The following is a 25,772-nucleotide window of genomic DNA, read 5'->3' on the forward strand; positions in this document are numbered from 1 at the left end:
ACTTTGTCAAAGTGGAATAACTTTTTTTTTTTAAGATTCATTAAAATATAATGACATATAGTCATTAAGTTGCATAAGTATTCAGCTCCCTGAGTCAATACATGTTAGAAACACCTTTGGCATCGATTAGAGCTGTGAGTCTTCTTGGGTAAGTCTCTTAAGAGATTTCTACACCTGCATTGTGCAATATTTGCCTATTATTCTTTAAATTCTTCATGCTCAATCAAAATGTTGTGGATCATAGCTAGACAGGAATTATCAACTCTTGCCCTAGATTTTCAAGGAGATTTAAGTCAACTAACTTGGCCAACTAACTTGGTATGTTATTGTCCTGCTGAATTCCTCTCCCATTCTCTGATGTGACACAGGTTTTCCTCTAGGATTTTGCGTGTGCAATCCCATTTATTTTTATCCTGAAAAACTCCCCAGTATTTTCCAATGACAAGCATACCGATACCACGATGCAGCCACCACCATACCACCATACTTGAAGGTAAGCCAGTGTTGTGCTGGCTTTACATTTAGACCTTTGCTGTGTTTCTTTGCCGTGTTACATTAGTGACTTGTTGCATACAAGATGCATGCATTTGTATTCTGTATATTTCTGTTCTTTTCACTCAATGTTTTTCTCCCATCACAGCCATTGAAGCAGTTGTAAAATCACCAATGGCCTCATGGTAACATCCCTGAGCAGTTGAATTCCTGTCCTGGAGCTCAATTCAGAAGGACGACTATCTTTTGATGTATCTGGGTGGTTTAATACATAATCCACAGCATAATTATTAACTACACCATGGTTAAAGAGATTCAGTGTCTGATTTATTGTTAGCCATCTATCAGTCACTGCCCTTCTTTATGAGGCTTTCCAAAAGCTCCCTGGTCTCTGTGCATGAAATTCAACACTTAACTGCAGGACCTTACAGATGTCGTATGTATGGGAGACAGAGGAAGGTCTAGTCATGTCAACCCCTATTATTTCACACTGAGTGAGTCCATCTAACAAGTGATTTGTTAAGCCAAATTTGACTCCTGAACTAATTTAGCTTTACCTAAACAAAGGGTCTGAATGCTTATGCAACCACTATTTTAGTTAATCATTTTATCCGCTTTGACATTAGTCTTTTACATAGATTGTTGTAACAAAATGTGAAAAAAATCCAAGGTGTCTGAATACTTTTGCAAGGTACTGTGTTTTGGGTTGAGTCAATTACAGTGCCTTCAGAAAGTATTCAGTATATAAAAAAAAAATCTCACCCATCTACACACACTACCCCATAATGACAAAGGGAAAACATGTTTTTAGAACTTTTGACAAATTTATTGAAATTAAAATACAGAAATATCTAATTTACATAAGTATTCACACCCCTCAGGTGCATCCAATTTCCTTCGATCATCCTTGCAATGTCGTTACAACTTAAAGAGTCCACCTGTGGCCAATTCAATTGTTTGGGCATGAGTTAGAAATACCTGTCTATGTAGGGTCACACATTTGACAGCGCTTGTCATTGCAGAAATAGAACAAATATGGAAGTAGCCAATGGGTAGCTGGCTGTCCCACTCGAACAGTACTACAGAGTTCCTTGGCTGAGATGGGAGAACCTGCCAGAAGGACAACTGTCTCTACAACACTTCACCCATCTGGGCTTCATGTGAGAGTGGCCAGATGGAAGCCACTCCTGAGAAAAAGGCACATAACGAAACACCTGGAGTTTACAGAAAGGCAGGTGAAAGACGGAGCATAAAGCAAAGGATTCTGTGGTCCGATGAGACAAAAAAATTAACTATTTGACCTGAATGTAAAGCTCTGTCTGGAGAACCAGGCACAGCTCATCACCCATTTTAACACCATCCCTACCATTAACCATGGTGGTGGCAGCATCAGGCTATTGGGATGTTTTTCAGAGGCAGGGACTGGTAAGGATAAAGAGAACAAACACAGGCAAATCCTTGATGAGAACCTGTGTCAGAGTGCAAATGATAGACTGGGGGTGAAGATTCACATTAACAGGACAATGACCCAAAGAATACAACCAAATCCACGCTGGAATGGCTTCAGAACAAGAATGTGAAGTCAGTGGCTCAGCCAAAGCCCAGACTTGAAAATCTGTGGAAAGACTTGATTGCTGTTCACCATCGCGCCCCATCTAACTTAACAGAGCTTGAAAAAATCCCGAAATCCAGATGTGCAAAGCTGATAGACATACCCAAGAGGACTCCGAGATGTAATCGCCAAAGGTGCTTGCTTCTACAAAGAATTGACTCAGGTGTGTGAATACTTATGTAGTAATTGAGATATTTCTGTATTTTTCTTTTTACAGATACATTTGCAAATGTTTCTAAAAGCATGTTTTCACTTTGTCACAAAGTATTGTGTGTAGAAGGATGAGAAACAGTTTAATCCATGTGTGGATGATGTGTTTTATTTATTTTTGTTTTGTTTGGGAAGGAAAGGAAATGGTTGCATATCCCAGAACCAATGTATTGCTGTGAGCGGGGGTGTGAGAGAACGTTCAATGTTGTTCAGATGATTCACATTACTTTTTATAATGAATTATGTCTTATTTAGTTATTTATTGTCCTATCATGGTGGAACTGTTTTAAAATAAATTATACATTTAATTTATTTATTGTCCTATCATGGGGAACTACATTTTTTAAAAGAAATTGTATATCTAATTTATTTATTTATGATCCTATATTGATGGAACGGTCCACAAACCTATATCCTAGACACGCACCTGAATGACCCAGATACTAAGGAGAAGTCTCTGTTTTATGGACCTGCTGTAAGCGGTCTGTATGCAGCCAAAATGCAGTCAGAGACCTAGAGCAGCACTGCCCCCTCAAGATTCTGAGAGCCTGCTTGGCAGGGTTGGTCCTGCAAAGCCAAAGCCCCCTAAAGGGAGAGCATACTATACGAGGAAATTCTCAAAGCTGCTAATGATGAACTTGTACCTAGCCGGTGGGGTGCCCCCATCCAGGCAGTGGCAGTGCTGGCAACACTAGCTGTAGAAACCCATGGGGAGAGGGTCACACTCGGACATTCAGAGAGGGGGTATATTATTGTGGCCCTGGTGGCACAAAATCAAAAAGTCTGACTGCATGGAGATGCATGGGAAGGCCAAATTACAGAGGAGGAATTTATTGATGCAATTAAAGCCTTTAAGGCTGGGAAAACTCTAGGGCTGGATGGCATACCAGTGGAAGTATACAAAACATGTTTTGATATACTCAGAGGACCATTATTAGCATGTTTTAACCACTCCTATATAAATGGTAGATTATCAGACATGCAACAAGAAGGTCTGATAGCATTATTACTGAAACCGGACCCAAGTGGTATATATAAAGATCCAGTCCATTTAAAACATTGGAGACCTCTTACACTTCAGTGTTGTAATGCAAAAATCCTAGCAAAATGCTTGGCGCATAGAATTTAAAAAGTATTGTCAGATCTTATTCATCCTAATCAGACAGGTTTCAATGGGCTGATACATTGGAGATAATATAAGACTGGAAACAATAGGATACTGTGAAATATCGGGGACACCAGGCCTGGTTTTCATAGATGATTTTGAAAAGGCTTTTGATAAAGTACAACTGGAGTTTATATATAAATGCCTAGAATATTTCAATTTTGGGGAATCTCTTATAAAATGGGTTAATGTTATGTATAGTAACCCTAGGTGTAAAATAGTAAATAATGGCTACATCTCAGAAAGTTTAAAACTATCTAGAGGAGTAAAACAAGGTTGTCCACTATCGGCATATCTATTTATCATTGCCATCGAAATGTTGGCTGTTAAAATTAGATCAAACAATAATATTAAGGGATTAGAAATCCTTGGTTTAAAACTAAGGTGTCATTGTAGGCTGATGATTAGAATCTCTTCATGGCCTCAAAGGATCTAGATACTTTTGCTATCCTCTCTGGATTAAAACCAAATTATGATAAGTAATATTACGTATTGGATCACAACAAAAAAAAATCACATTTTACATTACCGTGTAGTTTACCAATTAAATGGTCTGACGGAGATGTGGACATACTCGGTATACAAATCCCAAAAGAAAGAAATGATCTCACTCTAATACATTTTTATAAAAAGTTTGCAAAAATAGATAAGATCTTGCTACCATGGAAATGAAAATACCTGTCCATGTGTGGAATAATCACCCTAATTAACTCTTTAGTCATATCACTGTTTACCTATTTGCTTATGGTTTTGCCTACACCTAGAGACCTGCTTTTTAAATTATATTTACAAAAAATATTTAATTTAATTTGGAACGACAAGCCAGACAAAATTAAAAGGGCCTATTTATATAACGAATATGAATTCGGAGGGCAGAAATGAAATATTAAAGCATTAGACCTCTCACTAAAGGCATCAGTTATACAAAAGTAATACTTAAATCCAAACTGGTTCTCTAGTAAATTGGTAGGAATGTCTCATCCTATGTTCAAGAATGGCCTTTTTCCCTTCATTCACATTACACCTGCTCACTTTTGGTTGTTTGAAAAGGAAATAATCTCCAAAAGATCGTTGTTTTTTAAATAAGCCTTAGAAAGTTGGTTGCAATTTCAGTTTAATCCACCTGAAAAGACAACAAATATTACAATAATACAACAAATATTGTGGTTAACCTCAAATATACTAATTGGTCAAAAAAAAAGTTTTTAAAAAAGTAAAAAGTATTTTTAGAAGAAAAAAAAAAAAGTAAAGGTATAAATATCATAAATAGGACTGGTGGAGTTATATCACACATGCAGCTCACACAGACATATGGAAACGTCTGCGCTACCCAAAATTACAACCAATTAATTGCAGCATTACCACAAAAATGGATAGGCAAGTAAAAGGGGGAAAAAGTAAGGAACTTGTATGTCGGACCTGTATTAAAGAACATATTGTTAAAGAAAAGTGTGATAAATAAAAACATATCATTTTCATTTAAAGGACCACAAAACTGACAGATGTGCCATATAAATTGTAAAATAGTTGGGAAGAGATTTTCGATATACCCATTCCATGGCACATGGTTTATGAATTGATACGCAAAACAACACCGGATTCAAAACTTCGAATTTTTCAATTTAAATGACTATACAAAATTCTTGCAACCAATAGAATGTTATATATCTGGGGGATACAATCTTCCCAGCTCTGCAGATTTTGCTGTGAGGAGGCAGAGTCATCAGATCATGTATTTTGGTATTGTCCATATGTAGCTCGTTTTTGGTCACAGGTCCAGGAATGGCTGAAGAATTGAAACATTTGCCTAGAACTAACGCTGCAGATAGCAATACTGGGTGATTTGAAAAGCCATAGTCAAATCAATCAATAATATAAATTATTTTAGCAACATTTTTACTTTTCCTTTAAAATCTGTAGAAGCTATGAGCCTTGTGAAGCATCACGGCACAGTTGAAAAATATATGGCAAATAGAAATCCAAAATGGATGATGTTGAGAGGTTGAATGGAGCTGAAGGGAGGGACTAATAGCAAGATAAAACATAAGGGGTCTGTAAAATGTATATAGGTTCAGAAATGTTGTGAAATAGCACAGTTACAAATACAAATCAAACTGGATGGACATCAGAAATAGAGGAAGGCCTAAAAACAAACAAAATATAACTATTGTAAAATCGATTGTCTGTAAAATGTCTATAAGATGTATAAACTGAAGGTAGTAGCCTAAGTGTTTATTAGTTTACTCCAATTGGGGGAAGGGTGGTAGGGTTTGCGGGGAATAATAAAGGTATATTCTTTAAAAAGTATGGATGTCTATATAGGTATATGTATATGTATGCATACGCGTATGTATATGAATATATATATTTACCAAAAAAATATGGGGGATTGGAAATGATGCAGACAATTACATTGATGGAAGCAATAATCTTTTCGCAATATTAAACTGATCCACCCCTTAATTTTTTTTTATTTTTATCCATATTGAATTCAGGCTGTAACACAATTTAGAATAAGTCAAAGGGTATGAATATTTTCTGAAGGCACTGTAGTCCATTCCCATTTCAAACCTTTTTCTTAAAAAAATAAATAAATAAAGCTCTGGATATGTAGACAAATTAGCTGGCTAACTCATTGATTCTGCTTGTAGTATAACCCTATGGAGTTTGTTTTCTAACTGACAAGAGTTATCCCACAAATCAGACAAGTCTGGACAGGCCTGCAGCATCCTGGGAGTTCCACTTGTCAACAGGATAGTGTTTCACTTGAGTACATCCAAGTACATGTCACTGTGGCAATACTGTTTCTATTTTTTTTAGGTTAGGATAATTATGTAGGCAGGTTAGGATAACTAACATGGCAGGTTAGAATAATTAACTTGGCAGGTTAGGAGAATGAGGGTAAAGGTTAGGCTTAGCTAAAATGCTACAGTTTTCCCCAATGTGACAACTAGAAGGCGCTGCACTGGTAGTACAAACCATCAGTACCATAACACCGGCTGTTCTTACGAGGAAGCGCATAGTGTATACAGCGAAATGGTTTGCGGAGAAGGTCTTTGTCTGCAAGGACCACCCAAACTAAACAAATGTAATCATGCGCAGGGCTTTATAGCAACCGTGGTTGAGGTACAGGGAATTTATACCTGCACCCTTTTCAGTAACTATTCCCTCATTAGGCTACAGAATCAACTAGCACACACACTCACTTTAATAACAAAAATCAGTCTGATGCACAAAGGAGATATTAGTTTGTCTTTATGCATAAACTACAAAAAAGCAATACAGAGAAATAAAATAAAACAAATTGAAATAAAGCTATGACAACATGTGCAATGTCTTCATCACTGGGTCTGGTGTGCCATCACCCCAACAAACATTGGGAAAGTCCTAGTGAATCACTTGGATGAATCCATGAAGTTGAAGGCGTCCTATGCATTCATTCCATCCGTTTAGCCATTCTTTCAATCATCCCTCTCTACCCATCCCTCCACAGCAGTAACTCTGTGGTTCTGTATGCACTTTCGTCTCAGCAGGAGTTGTCAGATTATAAAGGAAAGACACTTCTGTAAATCAAGATCCCTTTTCCATCAAGAAGAAATACACACATTTGATTGCAGCTACAGTTTGTTACAGACAAGCTTATGAAGGATTACAGTGTGGATACAAACACAATAAAATACACTACATGGCCAAAAGTAGGTTGACACCCCTTCAACCTACTTGGATTCGGCTATTTCAGCCACACTCGTTGCTGACAGGTGTATAAATTGAACACCCAACCATGCAATCTCCATAGACAAACAATGACCCGTAGTGAAAAGCTCAGTGACTTTCAACGTGGCACCATCATAGGATGCCACCATTTCAACAAGTCAGTTAGTCGAATTTCTGCTCTGCTAGAGATGCCCCAGTCAACTGTAAGTGCTGTTATTGTGAGTGGCAACGTCTAGGAGTAACAATGGCTCAGCTACGAAGTGGTAGGCCACAAGCTCACAGAACGGGACCGCTTGTCTTCGGTTGCGGTCCAAACTGCCTCGGGAAACAACATCAGCACAAAAACTGTTAGTCTGGAGCTTCATGAAATGAGTTTCCATGGCTGAGCAGCCGCACAAGCCTAACAGGCTGACTACACCGCTCGCGTCTGGTGTGCGAACATTGCAAATTAGATTTTGAAATGATGTTATTCAATTATTGCGCGCGCACCCGCAAGCATTTGCATTGCCAAGGGCTAAAATAAAAATAAGTTATATTTCTGACGCAGATCACGCTGTAAGTCCTGCCTCTCCCATCTCCTCATTGGTTTATAGAAGCAGGTACTCACGTGTCATCTCCTCATTGGTTATACCTACATGGGTGACTGAAAGACGAACGAGGTCAGTGGCGGTAATGCACCTAATTTATGAAAGTTGCCAATCGCAATATAAAGTCAAGAGAAGAAAAAGGCTGGAAGGAAGAGACTAGAAACGATTCGGTTGACCGTTTAAGTGTGGATTAATTGGCGGAGTAAAGGACCTTGTGCATTTCAGGTAAAATAACAACTCAATGTTTATATCCCAGGACAAATTAGCTAGCAACAGCAAGCTAGCTAATTAGGACAAATTAGCCAGCAAGTGCAAGCTAGCTAGCCATAAATGTTTAATGCTTTTTGACCTGTCCCCAAATTAATAAAATTGGTTCAGAGTTTGTTTTGATATTTTAACCTGCGTGTCGTGATCGCGTTTGGTGTGGGGGGACTAAATAAATGTATGCACGATGGTGCACGCGCGCAGCCGGTTTGGGTTCTGTGTAAGCTCACCATGTGCAATGCCAAGCGTCAGCTGGAGTGGTGTAAAGCTCGCAATTGGACTCTGGATCAGTGGAAATGCGTTCTCTGGAGTGATAAATCACGCTCCACCATCTGACAGTCCGACGGATGAATCTGGGATTGACAGATGCCAGGAGAATGCTACATGCCCCAATGCATAGTGCCAACTGTAAAGGTTGGTGAAGGAGGAATAGTTGTCTGGGGCTGGGTTTTTTTTCATTCCAGTGAAGGGAAATCAATGACATTCTAGACGATTCTGTGCTTCCAACATTGTGGCAACAGTTTGGGGAAGGCCCTTTCCATTTCAGCATGACAATGCCCCCATGCACAAAGCGAGGCCCATACAGAAATGGTTTGTCAAGATCGTTGTGGAAGAAATTGACTGGCCTGCACAGAGCCCTGACCTCAACCCCATCGGACAGCTTTGTGATTAATTGGAACACCGACTGAGAACCGGGCATAATCGCCAAACATCAGTGCCCAACCTGACTAATGCTGGTGACTGAATGGAAGCAAGTCCCCATAGCAATGATCCAACATCTAGTGGAAAGCCTTCCCAGAAGATTGGAGGCTGTTATAACAGCAAAGCGGGGACCAACTCCATATTAATGCCCATGATTTTGGAATGAGATGTTGGATGAGCAGGTGTCCACATACTTCTGGTCATATAGTGTATATCTTAACCCTTTGAAGAAGTGTAATGTGTTTTTCAGAGAACATCTCAGTGAGTGACTCAATCATTGACACACTGACGATTATCAACATTTCAAAGGCAGCACATGGCATCATGATCTCACAGGACCTGTGTTGCCATGCGAGAAGGCAGGTTATACACAGCTTTATATATAATAAACTGGAGTAACTAATACAAGTTGCGTCAATAACATTTAAAAAAACATCACAGTGGGCTAGTAGTGGTATTACATTCTTAGAGATACAACAGAAATAAACAGTTAGTTAGAAAGTAATTATCTATGCAACATTGTTTTACATTCCATATACTGTACATGCATGTCTTCTACAGACATGCTAGGTAGCAGTAGGCCTAACACTGAACTCCACAGACCATTGGTCTCCCCCCCCCTCCTGGAGAACTACAGGATGAGCACACTAACCCACCTGATTCAGCTAATCAAGGTCTTAACGACTAGTTAAATCAGGTAGGTTGGTGGTGGGCGGGAACAAAAGCCTGCAGCCCAGTAGCTCCCCAGCACGAGGCTTGGAGACCGCTGTCTTGATGGAAGACGTGAGAGGATTAGTAGCTCCAGTGTAGGTTAAAGGGATCAAAGCATTACAAACACACAAACTCCTTTACAAATACAAACTAGACTAGAGGGTGGGTTAAAAAAGAACTACAGGACACTCAAATAAACTACAAATCCCAAGAAGACAACCTGGTTGATGCTGCTGCACAGGAAATATAAATCATAAATTTAAAAAAAATAAAAAAGTTGTTTCAGTGTTTCCTGTTAGCATAATTGAAATCTAGGGAACTACACAATAATTCTTTGTCTCTGTTTAAAAAAAAAACTCTCATCCTCCGTACATTGTATTAAAATAAAATACAACGTTAAATGCATGTGCATGTGAGTGGTTATACACATCTTCTCATATACACCAGTGGTGGCTGGTGGGAGAAGCTATCGGAGGACAGGGTCATTGTAATGCTGGACCGGAATAAACAGAGTCAAACATGTGGTTTCCATATGCTTGAGGTGTTTGATACGTTCCATTTATTCCAGTCCAGCCAATACAATGAGCCTACACTGATATACACACTTCTCTCACACAGACAGCCACACGGCAGGGGCGTAGGCATGGGTGGGCCCATGGGTGCCCCCACTGGGAGCAAAAACCTATTTTCTTTCTAGATATATATATTTTTTAAGTACTGCTCTTTCCTTGTCAGTGTTCCAAATGGGACATTATTTGTAGAGCCCAACCGATAAAATCGGTTGACCGATATTAAATCGGACAATATTTTTATCTGCCTTTATTCCACAGATAAAGTGCCCATATTATATACATAGAATAAACAAATATGTCTGCTCCATTTTCAATGATTGCCTAAAGAGGGCACTCTACCAGCTGCTCATTGAACATAATTCAGCCCTAGTCCACAATGTGAGGGAAAGTAGACATGGTGGTTTGTAGCTTGAGTAGCTTGCCACAGCCAGCATGAGTAAATAATCAAAAGTACACTTCACCAAGCAAGCAGCCCTGTCCTCATCACATTCTCACTTTGTTAACGTTAGCTGGCTAGCTAACCAGCAATCTGTGCTACGTATGTGCCAACACTGGACTGGCGCCAAAGTGAATACTCATCCTTGATACAAAAAGAAGGCCGATACTGTCAGGGCCTATTATGTTAGCTAGTGGGCTAATTTAGTTTGTTTTCAGAAATATGCAATCTGCAAAAAACAAGACAGTTGGCGCAGGTCTATCATTCAGGCCATGTGCTCGCATTCATTATGAGATAAGTAGCTAATGTTAGCTAGCTCGCGAAATTAGAACGTGTGACAAAAACCAGCGCAGCAAGAATTTGCATGCATAAACATTTTCAGTCATCAGCGCATGCCATTTGCAGTTGAAATGTATAGCCAATACATTTTGTATTGAATAAGTGTTATGTAAATATGGTTTCTTTAAGAAAACATTGTCGTAATGAACAGCTAGCGTGTGCTTGTCGTAACGTACTCTCATTGCAAGGTGGACCATAAAGTGTTTGTTTCCATGGTGGTTTAGCAAAAACACTTTTTCATACCTCTTTTCCACTGCCATAGACATTTTTAAGTTGCACCTAAGAAGGTCAACTAAACAAGCTTTGTATTCACTGTCGAATTTATAGAGAACATAATTGCTTTTTGGTGGATCTCCTGTAAACCACAAATAAAATGTTCTTAAATAATGTTAACTATAATATTTAGTTAAGAAATCATCATTTAGAGTATCTGTTGATCCTTTGAAGCACAATTTTGGTCTGTTTTTCATTCAACCTCTAAAAAACCAATATATCGCCAGATATCAGTAATCTGTGACTTTTCCCTCCCTCAAAATCGGTATCGGACCCAAAAATCCAATATGGGGTCAGGCTCTAATTATTTGTCGTCTTTTTACCTAAACATGCAAACATCATCAGATAGAATTCATAGACAGCTATAAAACAGTACATTTATCTCTTGGCCACATGGCAACATTGCAGGAAGTTAGTTAACAAAACATTTTAATTTTTTAAAATTGCCCACCCAAATTTCTGCAGGCCTACCCACCAACAAATTCCTGTCGCCGCCACTTCCCCACGGTTGCCATGATTGTTGTGTAGAGGGTGTTGTGTAGTTGCAGTGTAGTTGTTAGTCTGTGTTCAGGCTGTAGTAGTTGTATAGTTGTAGTGGTTGTTGTGTAGTTGTGTGTCTGGGTTCACGCCAGGTTTGGCCTCTAGGTGTTCGTCTTCAGCCGTCTCTGATCGTGGGCAGCGAGGAGGGGGGCGGAGCTTAAAGAAATCAGAGACGTAGCAAACCTGAGAGAAAAGAATAGTTTAAAGTCAGCAGTGCTGAGCGATTAGTGCCTTTTGAGGTCGGTTCTGTTTCAGGTCGATTATGAAAAAATAATTAGATTTTGGTCACAATTTTATTTGAAACATTAAATGCATTGTGGGTTAAATGCTGTAACACTGAATAAAACAAAAGTCCCATGAGGGTAGTGACTGCCCATTACTGCTCATCACTTATTAACATTACTTGAATAAAATATCTTGGTTGTTGTGTATATTACATTTGTTTTATTTGATGACTTTATTATTTCATTCCAAGTCATCATCTCATCTCTATAGAGCTGCTGCCTACGGTTTCTGACAAAATAACTGTTTTAGTAGTTCATCAAAGTAATTTATTTATTTACCTTTATTTAACTAGGCAAGTCAGTTAAGAACAAATTCTTATTTTCAATGACGGCCTAGACAAATAGTGGGTTAACTGCCTGTTCAGGGGCAGCTCTGGGGTTAGAACTTGCGACCTTCCGGTTACTAGTCCAACCCTCTAACCACTAGGCTACCCTGCCGCCCCAATACTTTTATGACTGCTGAATACCAACTATCAGTCACTTAGATCATGTATATTCTGTAAACTACAACTCCCTACTACATCGCACAGTTCAGGCTTGATCTGATTTATCTCTAGAGTAACTGTGCAATGTGCACATTGAGCTCACAGAAAAAACAGAATGGAATTAAAATAATTGAACTGACATCGGTCAATTAGTTGTTCCAAAACCAAAGAACTACAGACATTTCGGTTTAACTGCTCAGCACACACACACACACACACACACTCACGTTGAGCACAGCGATGAGAGTTCCCTGCAGCAGTCCCACCAGTACGTCGCTCCAGTGGTGTTTGTAGTCGCTAACCCGTGTGTATCCAACGTACAACGCAAACGCCACGAGGAAGAACTGCACTGTGGGTCTGACCAGACGAGTCCACTTCCCCTGCATACGTGCTTGCACATACAACTACACACACACACACACACACACACACACACATTAATCGTCATCTCACGTGTGTATGAAACTCACACAAATAAAAAACACTCACTGCTAGAAACAGCATGCTGTACATCCCGAAGGCAGAGTGTCCGGAGTAAAACGACAATCTGGAACACAGAGAGAAACATGTTGACATTGCATCACATAGCAAGAGAAGAAAGACAGACAGAAATATAAACACACCTGGACTCAGTGACGTTTCGAGGGTTGCCAGTACAGTTGAGTTGCAGCATGTACCCAGAACAAACAGTGGGATTACACACAGACAGGAAGTTAGGGCGTGGCCTGCCGATGGTGAACTTGGCCAGGTCAGTCAGTGATTGGCTCACAGCTGCTCCAAACAGGAAGGTCCCCACCACCTAGTAGAGGCACAGCACAGGCCAATTTAACCACTTTCCCGAACCAATGAAATTGGGAAGAGGCAGCTAGCCAATCCGAGCTAAGACCACATATTGTCAGCCCAAAACTATGACCCGTGTTCCAACTGACCTTGTAGAGAGCTGACATGTACTGGTTAAAGTTAGAGTTGGAGTGGAGACGCTTGGAGTACACCAGGTACGCTTCTCCTGTAGTTATCTATGGAGAGAGAGAGGCAAACTCGTACCATAGCAGAGGTACACTCGTACCATAGCAGAGGTACACTCGTACCATAGCAGAGGTACACTCGTACCATAGCAGAGGTGCACTCGTACCATAGCAGAGGTGCACTCGTACCATAGCAGAGGTACACTCGTACCATAGCAGAGGTACACTCGTACCATAGCAGAGGTACACTCGTACCAGGTAAACTCGTACCATAGCAGAGGTAAACTCGTACCATAGCAGAGGTAAACTCGTACCATAGCAGAGGTAAACTCGTACCATAGCAGAGGTAAACTCGTACCATAGCAGAGGTAAACTCGTACCATAGCGTGCCATAACCATCAAGTTGTTCATCAAACTTACTATGACTATGGAGGAGGGGATGGTGACTGCAGCCATTGCCCTGTGGGAGATGGTGTCTCTTCTGTAAGGATATCTGATGCTCTCGTCATCACAGTAGATACCCCTCTGGTACGGGCTGAACATTAGCGTCAAGACCGCTGACGGAAGGGCCGCTGGGAAGTGGGGAGAGTGATAGGAAGGGTAGAGGGAGCGAGAGGAGGGGTGTCGGAGTGGGTCAAGGGAGACAGTATCAACATGGTGCTGAACTTGTCTCTGTATAGGCCTAGGTGAGATTGAGGTTCAAGAAGCAGCTCAACAGGCTCTGACAGACATGTTTAAATCTATCAGCTGGACAGGAACTGTGAACAATACATGGGCATGTGAAGGCACATCGAGGCACTTATTGGTCAGCAGTATATCAGTGACCTCTGTCCCCTGGGGAGGAAGCTGCTAGCTAACACCACACACACAATCTTTGGATGGCGTATAGTACAGTATGACGATGCTTAGAAACTGCCTCTACAATAGAAATCGACAATCACGCTTGTAGGCGATGTCATGGCAACGTTGGCTAGCTAAGCTCAGAAACTTCATCGGGTCTAACGGTCGTCTCGCTCCGAACTGCGCATGAGCAGGCCGTCAAATCAAAAGCCCTCCTTAGATATAACGTTATTTTACACCAAAATGAAAACATGTCAGTTTGTCACTTCCACACAAGGTTGGGGTAACATGTTCAGCTACCTAAGACACCTAGGTCGATTTAGAGAATATTAGCAGCAAAGGGAGTATTTTTCACTTCTCCCATTGACTTCCCAAACCCCTGTCTGACCTGTCGAGTCTGATTCACGAAGCGTTCCTGGAAGTTTTGCGTCGGTGGGTCTCTGGGTTTAGATACTCTGTGTGCACTCTAATGGTAATGCACCCACACACATCCATCACCATAGATATGCCTAACAGTGTAACAGCCTTAAACTTTCACCACTGAGCCCTGCTGACAAGGGCATGGGAGCCAACTATCGGACGCGACACACACATGCGCGCGCGCGCACACACACACACACAATGAATATCCCATTCTCTATTTATTTATACACAAAGTTACCATGAGAAATTCCCTTAAACTGATCTCTCACGGAAGAGACCATGGACTTTTCTTTTAACCTTTCTCCTCTCTTTCCCGGACTCAAACCTTTCTCCCCCTGCTCTCACCCTCTCTTTCTTTCACTCCCTCGCTCTCTCCCCATAGTTCAGTGACTCACAGACCAGAGCAGAGACTGGCACCAGGATAGACTATAAAACTGTCTCAACTGACAACACAATAGTGTGCAAACACACACACTCAAATCTGACAGGACAATGGTTTTATACACCCTCGTGATTTTTTCCCCTGTTTTTATGAACCCTGTCACTAGACAACATGCTCCCCTGATGTAAACTGAACTTCCACCAGTCATATACTGAACAAAAATATAAAACGCAACATGCAACAATTTCAAAGATTTTACTGAGTAACAGTTCATAGAAGGAAACCAGTCAATTGAAATACATTCATTAGGCCCTGATCTATGGATTACACATAACTGGGGAAGGGAACAGCCATGGGAGGGCATAGGCCCACCCACTTGGGAGCCAAGCCCTCCCAATCAGAATTAGTTTTCCCACACAAAAGGGCTTTATTACAGACAGAAATACAGCTGCTCGGTCATGGAAACCCATTTCAGGAAGCTTCCGACAAACAGTTCTTATTCTGACGTTGCTTCCACAGGCAGTTTGGAATTCGGTAGTGAGTGTTGCAACCGAAGAGGAGATTTTTTACGCGCTTCAGCACCTGGTAGTCCCATTCTGTGTGCTTGTGGCCTACCACTTTGCGGCTGAGCCGTTGTTGCTCCCAGACGTTTCCACTTCACAATAACAGCACTTACAGTTGACCGGGGCAGCTCTAGCTTGTTGGAAAGGTGGCGTCCTATGACGGTGCCACATTGAAAGTCACTGAGCTCTTCAGTAAGGCCATTTTACTGACAATGTTGGTCTATGGGTATAATAAAGTGCATTTGAAAATTATTCAGAGCCCTTGGCTTTTTCCACATTGATACATTACAGCCGTATTCTAAAAATGGATACAATTATTTCCTCATCAATCTACACACAATACCCCATATTGACAAAGCATAACAGGTATTTTTTCCTTTTTTTGTAAATGTATTAAATATAAAACACTGAAATATCACATTTACATAAGTATTCAGACCCATTACTCAGTACTTTGTTGAAGCACCTTTGGCAGTGATAAGAGCCTTAAGTCTTCTTGGGTATGATGCTACAAGCACACCTGTATTTGGGGAGTTTCTCACATTCTTCTCTGCAGATCCTCTCAAGCTCTATCAGGTTGAATGGGGAGTGTCGCTGCACAGCTATTTTCAGGTCTCCCCAGGGATGGGGTTCAAGTCAGGGCTCTGGCTGGGCTACTCAAGGACATTCAGAGACTTGTCGCGAAGCCACTCCTGCGTTGTCTTGGTTGTGTGCTTAGGGTCGTTGTCCTGTTGGAAGGTGAACCTTCACACTGGAGCAGGTTTTCTTCAAGGATCTCTCTGTACTATGCTCCATTCATCTTTCCCTCGATCCTGACTAGTCTACCACTCCCTGCCGCTGAAAAACATCCTCACAGCATGCTGCCACCATGCTTCACCGTAGGGATGGGGCCAGGCTTCCTCCAGACGTGACACTTGGCATTCAGATCAAAGTGTTCAATCTTGGTTTCATCAGACCAGAGATTCTGACTCTAAGCGGGTTGTCATGTGCCTTTCACTGAGGAGTGGCTTCCGTCTGGCCACTCTACTGTAAAGGCCTGATTAGTGGAGTGCTGCAGAGATGTTTGTTCTTCTGAAAGGTTCTCCCATCTCCACAGAAGAACTCTTTAGCTCTGTCAGAGTGACCATCGGGTTCTTGGTCACCTCCCTGACCAAGGCCCTTCTCCCCTGATTGCTCAGTTTGGCCGGGCGGACGGCTCTAGGAAGTGTCTTGGTGGATCAAAACTTCTTCCATTTAAGAATGATGGAGGCCACTGTGTTCTTGGGGACTTTCAATGCTGCAGATATTTTTTGTACCCTTCCCCAGGTCTGTGCCTCGACACAATCCTGTCTAGGGGCTCTATGGAAAATTCCTTCGACCTCATGGCTTGATTTTTTTCTCTGACATGCTGTGGGACAGGTGTGTGACAGGTGTGTGCCTTTGCAAATCATGTCCAATCAAATGAATTTGACACAGGTGGACTCCAATAAAGTTGTAGAATCATCTCAAGGATGATCAATGGAAACAGGATGCACCTGAGCTCAATTTCAACTCATAGCAAAGGGTCTGAACATTTATAAGGTTATAAGGCACTTAAGGTTTTTATTTTATTACATTTGCACAAAAAAATCAAAAAACCTGTTTTTGCTTTGTCATTCTGGGTATGGTGTGGATTGATGAAAAACATTAAATGTAATCCATTTTAGAATAAGGCTGTAACATAAAAATGTGGAAAGGGGGAAGTTGTCTGAATAATTTCCGTATTATGCAGACCTAGCTTGTCGCCTGCATTCCTGCCTTTGGGACAACGACTCAAATTGTTTGGACGGAGACATGAGCATCTCGTCATTATAAACAGATCTCTGGTTTCATCCACTTGCGAATTAGAAAGGGAATTATTATAATTACTCCTGTCTAAATAAAATCATTGAAAATACTTTACCAGACCGCTTGACTTAGCTGATCATTAACTTTAAAAAAAAAACATTTAAACAACAGTTTCACATCACAAGTGCATAGGCCTATGCCTATTTCAGAAGCAAGCAATTTGGGCAGCGAGTGTGGCAATAGGCTTAGCGTAAAGCATCTAGAATGTGTCTTTGAGTATAATTTCAAATGTTGAGACAAGAAGAAAGGGTGTGTTGCGGAGATCTGAGCGTCTTTCTCCAGAATGCATGCAATCAACTCTCCAGAATTGTGTGAATTGTTTGCCCTTCGATTGTTTATTTGTATCAATTCACCATTACATATATAACCACTAGGCTTAGTACCTGTACCATTAATCCCCGTCATTTGTTTACATTAATTTATGTTAATGCAGGTATTGGTAATTTACCATTCTCATTCTCTGAGTGGAACCGTTGTTTGCAGAGTTCACAACCTGCTACACTTGTGAGAAACAAGTTTTGGTTTATTTCATAACCACCATTTTTGAGTTTTTTTCAATTTTTTCATTGTCTTTTGTTTTGAGTGCTCTGTGAGCAATGCTGATTTTCTGTCCTGATAATGTTGAGGGAGGGAGCGCGCACGCCTGAGCACACCAACATGCTGAATTGATACAATGTTACAATTCATTACCCATAGCGCAAATCAAGACAGATAGGCACAGCCAGAAGAGGACTGGCCACACCTCAGAGCCTGGTTCCTCGCTACGTTTCTTCCTAGGTTCTGGCCTTTGTATGGAGTTTTTCCTAGCCACCGTGCTTCTACACCTGCATTGCTTGCTGTTTGGGGTTTTGGGCTGGGTTTCTGTACAGCACTTTGTGACATCGGCTGATGTAAAAATGGCTTTATAAATACATTTGACTGATTGATTGATTAAATGATTGAATGGGAGGCAGACAGGCAGAGTAGAGATTAATGCAATTGAAATAACCTGAATTTTCACCAGGATATTTTCTACTGTTTTTGTCAGCTTTAGGCTTATGTATTTTACTTAGTTGATGATGGAAGTTACAGGGGCTCCCGAGTGGCGCAGTGTTCTGCATCTCAGTGCAAGAGGCGTCACTGCAGTACCTGGTTCGAATCCAGGCTGCATCACATCCGGCCGTTATTGGGCGTCACATAGAGCGGCACACAATTGGCCCAGCGTCGTCAGGGGTAGGCCTCATTGTAAATAAGAATTTGTTCTCTCTTAGTTCCATACGCTCATTTCTTCCAATGGATCACGGTGTAGGCGGTGTCCATATGGCAAAATGCTCTTACATTAGTTTAATTTTAACTTCTATATTTGTATTATTTAAATTAAGTTTGTGATTAACCATGTGACTATTTTGAGAAACGAAAAAAGTTATTATTGAAATGAAACTGTTCCACGAAAATGTACACAGTATTAAAATATTCATAACTGGTAGAAATGGTAGGATAACTTGTAAGCTTCCCCAAACTCACAAGCTGTCTTTATCATAACACCCATTACCAAAATGTGTGAAGGCGCAAGTGCGTGCACACTGGAGGTCCCGTGGTAAAAAACGGTCCCGCCTCTAAAAATCAAATGCCAGTCCAACTGATTCGTTCTGGCGCCTGCCCTGTTCACATTGTCACTCATCAGCGGCGTCTGAACAGCGTGACTACTTTGTCAACCTTAATTCCGCTAGGTCAAGCATGCACTCAGCCACTTTGAAGTTTACTAACTAGTATTTACTTTGAAGTCATGTCGACTTTGTAGGGTTCTAGGATAACAGTTAGATAAGACAGCTCTCTGGAGTGTAGTGGTTAGGGTGAGGATGAAGTGTGCATGTGTGTGTAGCACTTTGCTGCAGTGTCAGACGTATAATTGTAGTAATCTCCAGTTTTATTTCAGTAAGGTTTCTGCTACAGTGTTATTGTAGCCCAGGGTTGAGTTGAACCAAGATTGTTCCTCTCTCCAGAGAGTAAGCTGAGCTGGATTTGATAAAACAAGGAAGGAGAAAGGGGAGTGTGTGAATAAATAGATGAAAGATTGAAAACCAACACTATTAAGACAATGTGGTAACAGTGAATCTGGAACTGATTTTGAACTATTCAACCCTGCTGAATGGTAACCGAACTGGTGACGACCCGTACCTGGGATCCAGTGGTACTGGAGCTGTTTTAATGAACCCAAAGGAAAACTGATTCAAGCATTCTCTTCGGTATCTTCGGAAGAGGTTTGTTTGTAGCACACATCTTGACCTTCCTCAGAGATGTAGAAAGAACAGCGATGTGGCACAGACTCAGAGGGCTGGGCGTTTGTGTGTCCAGTGGCAGATATAGGAAGCAGAGTCCATAGTCCGTCTTCTTGAACCCCCCCCCCCCCCCGCCCCACACAGTTATCTTGGCCGAGGGGGTTGGTCTTCAGTAACAGAATGGGCAACGTGGTCAGAGAGAAAGAAGAAGAGGTGATAACATTGTTTTACATTCTCATTTGGCTGGATAGAAAGTTCCAGATGCCTCCCAGAGAAAACAAACATGGAGGAATGTCTGGTGAGATATGACACATGATCAACTTCCTCCTGACCTCTGACCTCACAGGAAGGAGGAACCTAAGAAGTGTTCCTGTCATTCTACAGACTAGACGCCAAAAAACGTACACAACTCCACTGTCCTACTAGTCACACCCAACAGCTACAACACACACACACACACACACACACACAAATTGATAAAATCTAGACAATAGAGAGATTCCAATAGGGAGACAGAGTACTGATCCTCTTCCTGCTCTATGGCTGTAGTACTCCCGCTGTACTGTCAGAATCCTGGTTATTTTCCACACAGGAAAAGTCAATACCCCCCCCCCCCCTCTCTCTCACACACACACATAGTTGGCACAGAGAGATGGTGTGTGTGTGTGTGAGAGAGAGAGTCAGTAAAACAGCGGCAGAGTATCTTCTCTAACTCTAGTTGTGCGCAAAACCCAGAAAATCAAATAGATAAATAACAAACTCACCCAACAACAGTTGGTATCAGTCTATAGTTTGATGCAGATGCTCTTCTAACCCCAAGCGACATAAATAACAGTAAGAACTTAGAGCCATGGCAGCTGTTTTAGGTCTCATGTTCACTTCCACAGAAAGTTTGATGACCCAAGGTTTTTAAAGGACTGTGACCCCCCCCCCCCCCCCATCACAGCAAACTTCTGGGAAGAAAGTGAAAAACATTGACACAATGTGAAACTATATTAATTTAGATTCCTTAGAATGACCCGTAGAATGAGCATGATCATTGTCTGCCAATCAGATTCTTCCAGAGGGTGTGTACAGGTCTTACAACAGTAATCTGTCCCATTCACACAATCACCAGTCAATATTGAACGATCTAAAGGTCCAAATGAAATGATGGATACGTCAGGCCCTTTGTTATGCATATAACAGCAGATTGCTTGGTTTGGGTGGCGTTTGGTTGGTAGTTCTGTTAAAAGAGTGTGTTGCAGAAATAACTCAATGTGCCTGTGTGTGTGTGTGTGTATAAAGTTTATTTGTCTGCAGTGATAACAAGGCAAAGGAGAGGAGAAAATAGTTAAACAGAGAAAGAAAGAGGATAGAGAGTGAGTAAAAGAGGGATGGGAGAATGAGAGAGAAAGAGGGATGGGAGAATGAGAGAGAAAGAGGGATGGGAGAAAGAGAGGGAGAGAAAGAGGGATGGGAGAATGAGAGGGAGAGAGAGGGATAGGAGAATGAGGGAGAGAAAGAGGGATGGGAGAATGAGAGGGAGAGAAAGAAAGAGGATAGAGAGAGTGAGTAAAAGAGCGATGGGAGAATGAGAGAGGGAGAGAAAGAGGGAAGGGAGAATGAGAGACGGAGAGAGAGGGATGGGAGAATGAGAGAAAGAGGGATGGGAGAATGAGAGAGGGAGAGAAAGAGGGATGGGAGAATGAGAGAGGGAGAGAAAGAGGGATGGGAGAATGAGAGAGGGAGAGAAAGAGGGATGGGAGAATGAGAGAGGGAGAGAAAGAGAGATGGGTGAATGAGAGAGGGAGAGAAAGAGGGATGGGAGAATGAGAGAGGGAGAGAAAGAGAGATGGGTGAATGAGAGAGGGAGAGAAAGAGGGATGGGAGAATGAGACAGGGAGAGAAAGAGAGATGGGTGAATGAGAGAGGGAGAGAAAGAGAGAGGATTGAGGAAAAGCTTTGTCAGATCAGATCCAGTTTGTCGACTAGGCACATTCCTACTATATTAATGACACAGTGAGGAAGCTGGGCTATGGCCTACGAACACACACACGCCAACAAAACACAAGTATGCACACGCACACTAATAAAAACAACCCTGTATCACTCTTATCTGAACTGGGAATAAAAAAAATCCCAATAGTTTTCTTGTCACTAAATGTAGACTGATTACTGCTACCCCCAGAGACCACTATCTAGAGAGAGAGAGAGAGAGAGAGAGGGTGGAGGCAGGAGATGAAAGAAAAATAAGCAACTGGAGAGATTGAGGGAGGAAATATTGAAAGACGAAAAGAGAAAGAGTCTGTCAACAAATATGGTTCCTGTCATCTTTTTAAATGTATTTTTTAAACCTTTATTTAACTAGGCAAGTCAGTTAAATATTTACAATGACGGCCAAACCCTAACCCGGACGACGCTGGGTCAATTGTGCGCCGCCCTATGGTACTCCCAATCGCGGCCAGTTGTGATACAGCCTGGAATCGAACCAGGGCCTGCAGTGAAGCTTATATCACTGAGAATCAGTGCCTTAGACCGCTGCTTCACTCGGGAATGTCAGACCCCAGGTCCAGACACACAGCCCTCTGAGACTGTCAACAAACATGGTTATGCCAGGAGGTGATGTCGTCTGTTAACAGCTTAACTGTTAAACAACCCTACTCTCTCACTCACTAAATACCATGAGAGAAAGAGAGCAAGGGAGTGGGGGAGGAAGACAAAGAGTGGGGGAGGAAGACAAAGAGTGGGGGATAGGGTGAAGAAATGGATGAAGAGGGAAAGATGTGGAGGGAGTGGGAGATAGAGGGGGTAGGAGACTGTCCACCCAAATGTCTATTCTAAACTACAGATCCTGTAGTATTGAGAGTCCAGTACAAGTCCGAACATGCACACCCTGGCCCCACACACAAATGCAGCAATCACACTGGAAGCAATAGGGAAAAGCCCAACAAGCAGGACACTTTCCATGGAAGACCAGTCAGAAGAACAAGTGTTCTGTTACAAGTGCGTGGTGCGTGCGTGCGCGTACGCACGCGCACACACACACTTACAGATCATTTTTTTAAATGGTCATCATAAATTAATTGTAACTGTGAAATTGTAAACTTAAAATCATAGTAAATGCGATTATGCAATTTGTGTTACTAACCCATGCGGACGGATGACTAGCCTACAATCTACAGTACTTGAATCAATACAGATCAGTATTACACCACTCCACCAGGCACTGTGACCACCTGTAATGTGCTGACAGACAATGATAGAATCCATTAAACAAGCTATAACACGAGCAATGCGGACTCTCTTCCTATTACAATACTATTGCGGCGTGTCTGTCTGTGTGTGTAACACACAACACATGTTCTTATGACTGGCCTGTAATGGAAAGTGTCCGGCATGCTGGGCTTTGGCCTGTGGCTTGTGTGTGTGTGTAGCCTGCCTAAACATTGTTTACAAAGTCCCCCACCGTCTCAGTCTTATTCAGCATTTACTCAATAAACAATTATACATAAACAACTATTTTATTGATGTATCGGTGGCTAGTGCTACCCTATTGCATTGCGCATGTGTAGACGGCAGAGAGAGCGAGTTGTGTCCTTGGTTATTACAACAAATAATGTTATATCAGCCATGTTTTTGGAGAGCGAGAGATAGGGCACTTACCGATAACCACACAGAAAACATCAACTAGAATCAGCATATTTTTCTTGGGAACTGGTAGCTCCATCTTCACGCTTCTACTCTCTCCGAAGAAGAATTATCAAAACTGCAAACGTTATTGGGAGAAGTTTAGTTGCAGAGGTAAGAGAAAAATAGTGTGAACAATCAGATGTGCTTGTTCTTCCGGATTTCGCTCCCGTAGCCTACCTGGCCTACCTGTTTAGGCCTACGCTCTATAGGTGAGTCGGGGAAAGACGCAACTGTAGTATACACCACACACACAGAGTGTCCAGCGCTGTCAACACACGGACATGTGTGGGTCGCGCATTGTCCAAAAGCAAGCAGAGATAACGGAAGAAAAAAAACTTCTGAAATCGTTTCCTTTACGGAAAGTTGAGAATGGGCTCTTTCCCCAACTAAAGGCGCGTGTGCGTTTACACTCCCCAGAGCTGACGTCAGAACTCTTGTGAAAAGAAAAGTGAACCAGACCGCAGGGTGGAGTCAGAGGATGAAGAGATTGTTTTTGTTGAAGAGATGAAGAGATAAAGCAGTGTTGCAGCAACATCCAGAAAAAAATGAGAAAAGATGCAAGATAATTGAGATGTGTCATGGAAGATGTAGGTTTTCTGATAATGTATAAATAAACTACTTTTACCCCCCCCCCATATCAATCAATCACATGTATTTATAAAGCCATTTTTACATCAGCCAATGTCACAAAGTGCTATACAGAAACCCAGCCTAAAACCCCAAACAGCAAGCAATGCAGATGTAGAAGTGCGTGGCTAGGAAAAACTCCCTAGAAAGGCAGGAACCTAGGAAGGAACCTAGAGAGGAACCAGGCTCTAAGGGGTGGCCAGTCCTCTTCTGGCTGTGCTGGGTGGAGATTATAACAGTACATGGCCAAGATGTTAAAACATTCATAGATGACCAGCAGGGTCAAATAATAATAATCGCAGTGGTTGTAAAGGGTGCAACAGGTCAGCACCTCAGTAGTAACTGTCAGTTGGCTTTTTATAGCCGATCATTCAGAGTTAGAGACAGCAGGTGCGGTAGAAAGAGAGAGTTGAAAACAGCAGGTCTGGGACAAGGTAGCATGTCTGGTGAACAGGTCAGGGTTCCATAGCCGCAGGCAGAACAGTTGAAACTGGAGCAGCAGCACAACCAGGTGGACTGGGGACAGCAAGGAGTCATCAGACCATGTAGTCATGAGGCATGGTCCTAGGGCTCAGGTCCTCCAAAAGAAGAGAGAAAGGGAGAGAGAATTAGAGGGAGCATACTTAAATTCACACAGGACACCGGATATCAGGAGAAATACTTCAGATTTAACAGACTGACCCTAGCCCCCCGACACAAACTATTGCAGCATAAATTAGTAATTGTTTTTGTTGCCTCAGGGCAACGCTGTGCCATAAAGGTAGGCTAAAACACAAAGGAAAATCAGATACAGAACATGTATTAAGTGAAATATAATTAAATGTATCTGGGCCTCCCGAGTGGCGCAGTGGTCTAAGGCACTGCATCGCAGTGCTAGCTGTGCCACTAGAGATTCTGGGTTTGAGTCTAGGCTATGTCGGGGGCCGGCCGCGACCGGTAGACCCATGGGGCAGGGCATAATTGGCCCAGTGTCGTCTGGACCAGGTGAGGGTTTGGCTGGCAGGGATGTCCTTCTCCCATCGTGCACAGTACCTGGTTGCCAGATGTACAGTGTTTCCTCTGACACATTGGTGTGACTGGCTCCTGGGTTAAGTGGGCATTCTGTCAAGAAGCAGTGCAGCCTAGTTGGGTTGTGTTTTGGATGACGTACGGCTCTCAACCTTTGCCTCTCCTGAGTCTGTATGGGAGTTGTAGCGATGAGACAAGACTGTAACTACCAATTGGATACCATGAAATTGGGAGAAAAAGGGGTACATTTAATGTATCTTACCATGTGCTCACATGTGTTTTTGTTCTATTTCCTGAAAGAAGTTCCCTGCCCAAATTGATACATCATACTGCCTCATTGGATTGTTGAATTTAAAACAATTCACATGGGAGGTTGTAAGGGGCAAAATGGTTTTCTGTTCCAGGAGGGAAACAACAGTTGAAGTCGGAAGTTTACATACACCTTAGCCAAATACATTTAAACTCAGTTTTTCACAATTCCTGACATGTAATCCTAGTAAAAATTCCCTGTCTTAAGTCAGTTAGGATCACCACTTTATTTTAAGAATGTGAAATGTCAGAATAATGGAAGAGAATGATTTATTTCAGTTTTTATATCTTTCATCACTTTCCCACTGGGTCAGAAGTTTACATACACTCAATTAGTATTTGGTAGCATTGCCTGTGAATTGTTTAACTTGGGTCAAACGTTTCAGGTGGCCTTCCACAAGCTTCCCACATTAAGTTGGGTGAATTTTAGCCCATTCCTCCTGATAGAACTGAGTCAGGTTTGTAGGCCTCCT

General features: G+C 41.9%; 1 protein-coding gene across 4 annotated transcripts; it reads right to left on the reverse strand.

The window, feature by feature from the left end:
- Positions 1-6,671: 6,671 nt before the first annotated feature.
- LOC139373116 (phospholipid phosphatase 2-like) lies at positions 6,672-24,560 on the reverse strand. 4 transcript variants are annotated; one of them, XM_071113234.1, is made up of 8 exons: positions 23,542-23,781; positions 23,329-23,431; positions 13,772-13,923; positions 13,316-13,402; positions 13,010-13,185; positions 12,876-12,933; positions 12,614-12,790; positions 6,716-11,800 (listed from the first exon to the last, which is right to left on the reverse strand). In XM_071113234.1, the coding sequence occupies exons 2-8, from the start codon at positions 23,390-23,392 to the stop codon at positions 11,645-11,647; spliced, it is 870 nt and encodes a 289-aa protein (XP_070969335.1). In that variant the 5' UTR covers positions 23,393-23,431; positions 23,542-23,781; the 3' UTR covers positions 6,716-11,644. The 4 variants fall into 4 exon arrangements, with proteins under 4 accessions (XP_070969334.1, XP_070969335.1, XP_070969336.1 ...); XM_071113235.1 differs by having other exon boundaries at positions 23,533-23,668; XM_071113233.1 differs by having other exon boundaries at positions 6,672-11,800; positions 23,329-23,793.
- Positions 24,561-25,772: the final 1,212 nt, after the last annotated feature.

This window comes from Oncorhynchus clarkii, chromosome 18 (genome assembly GCF_045791955.1).
Source record: "Oncorhynchus clarkii lewisi isolate Uvic-CL-2024 chromosome 18, UVic_Ocla_1.0, whole genome shotgun sequence".
Lineage (NCBI taxonomy): Eukaryota > Metazoa > Chordata > Actinopteri > Salmoniformes > Salmonidae > Oncorhynchus > Oncorhynchus clarkii.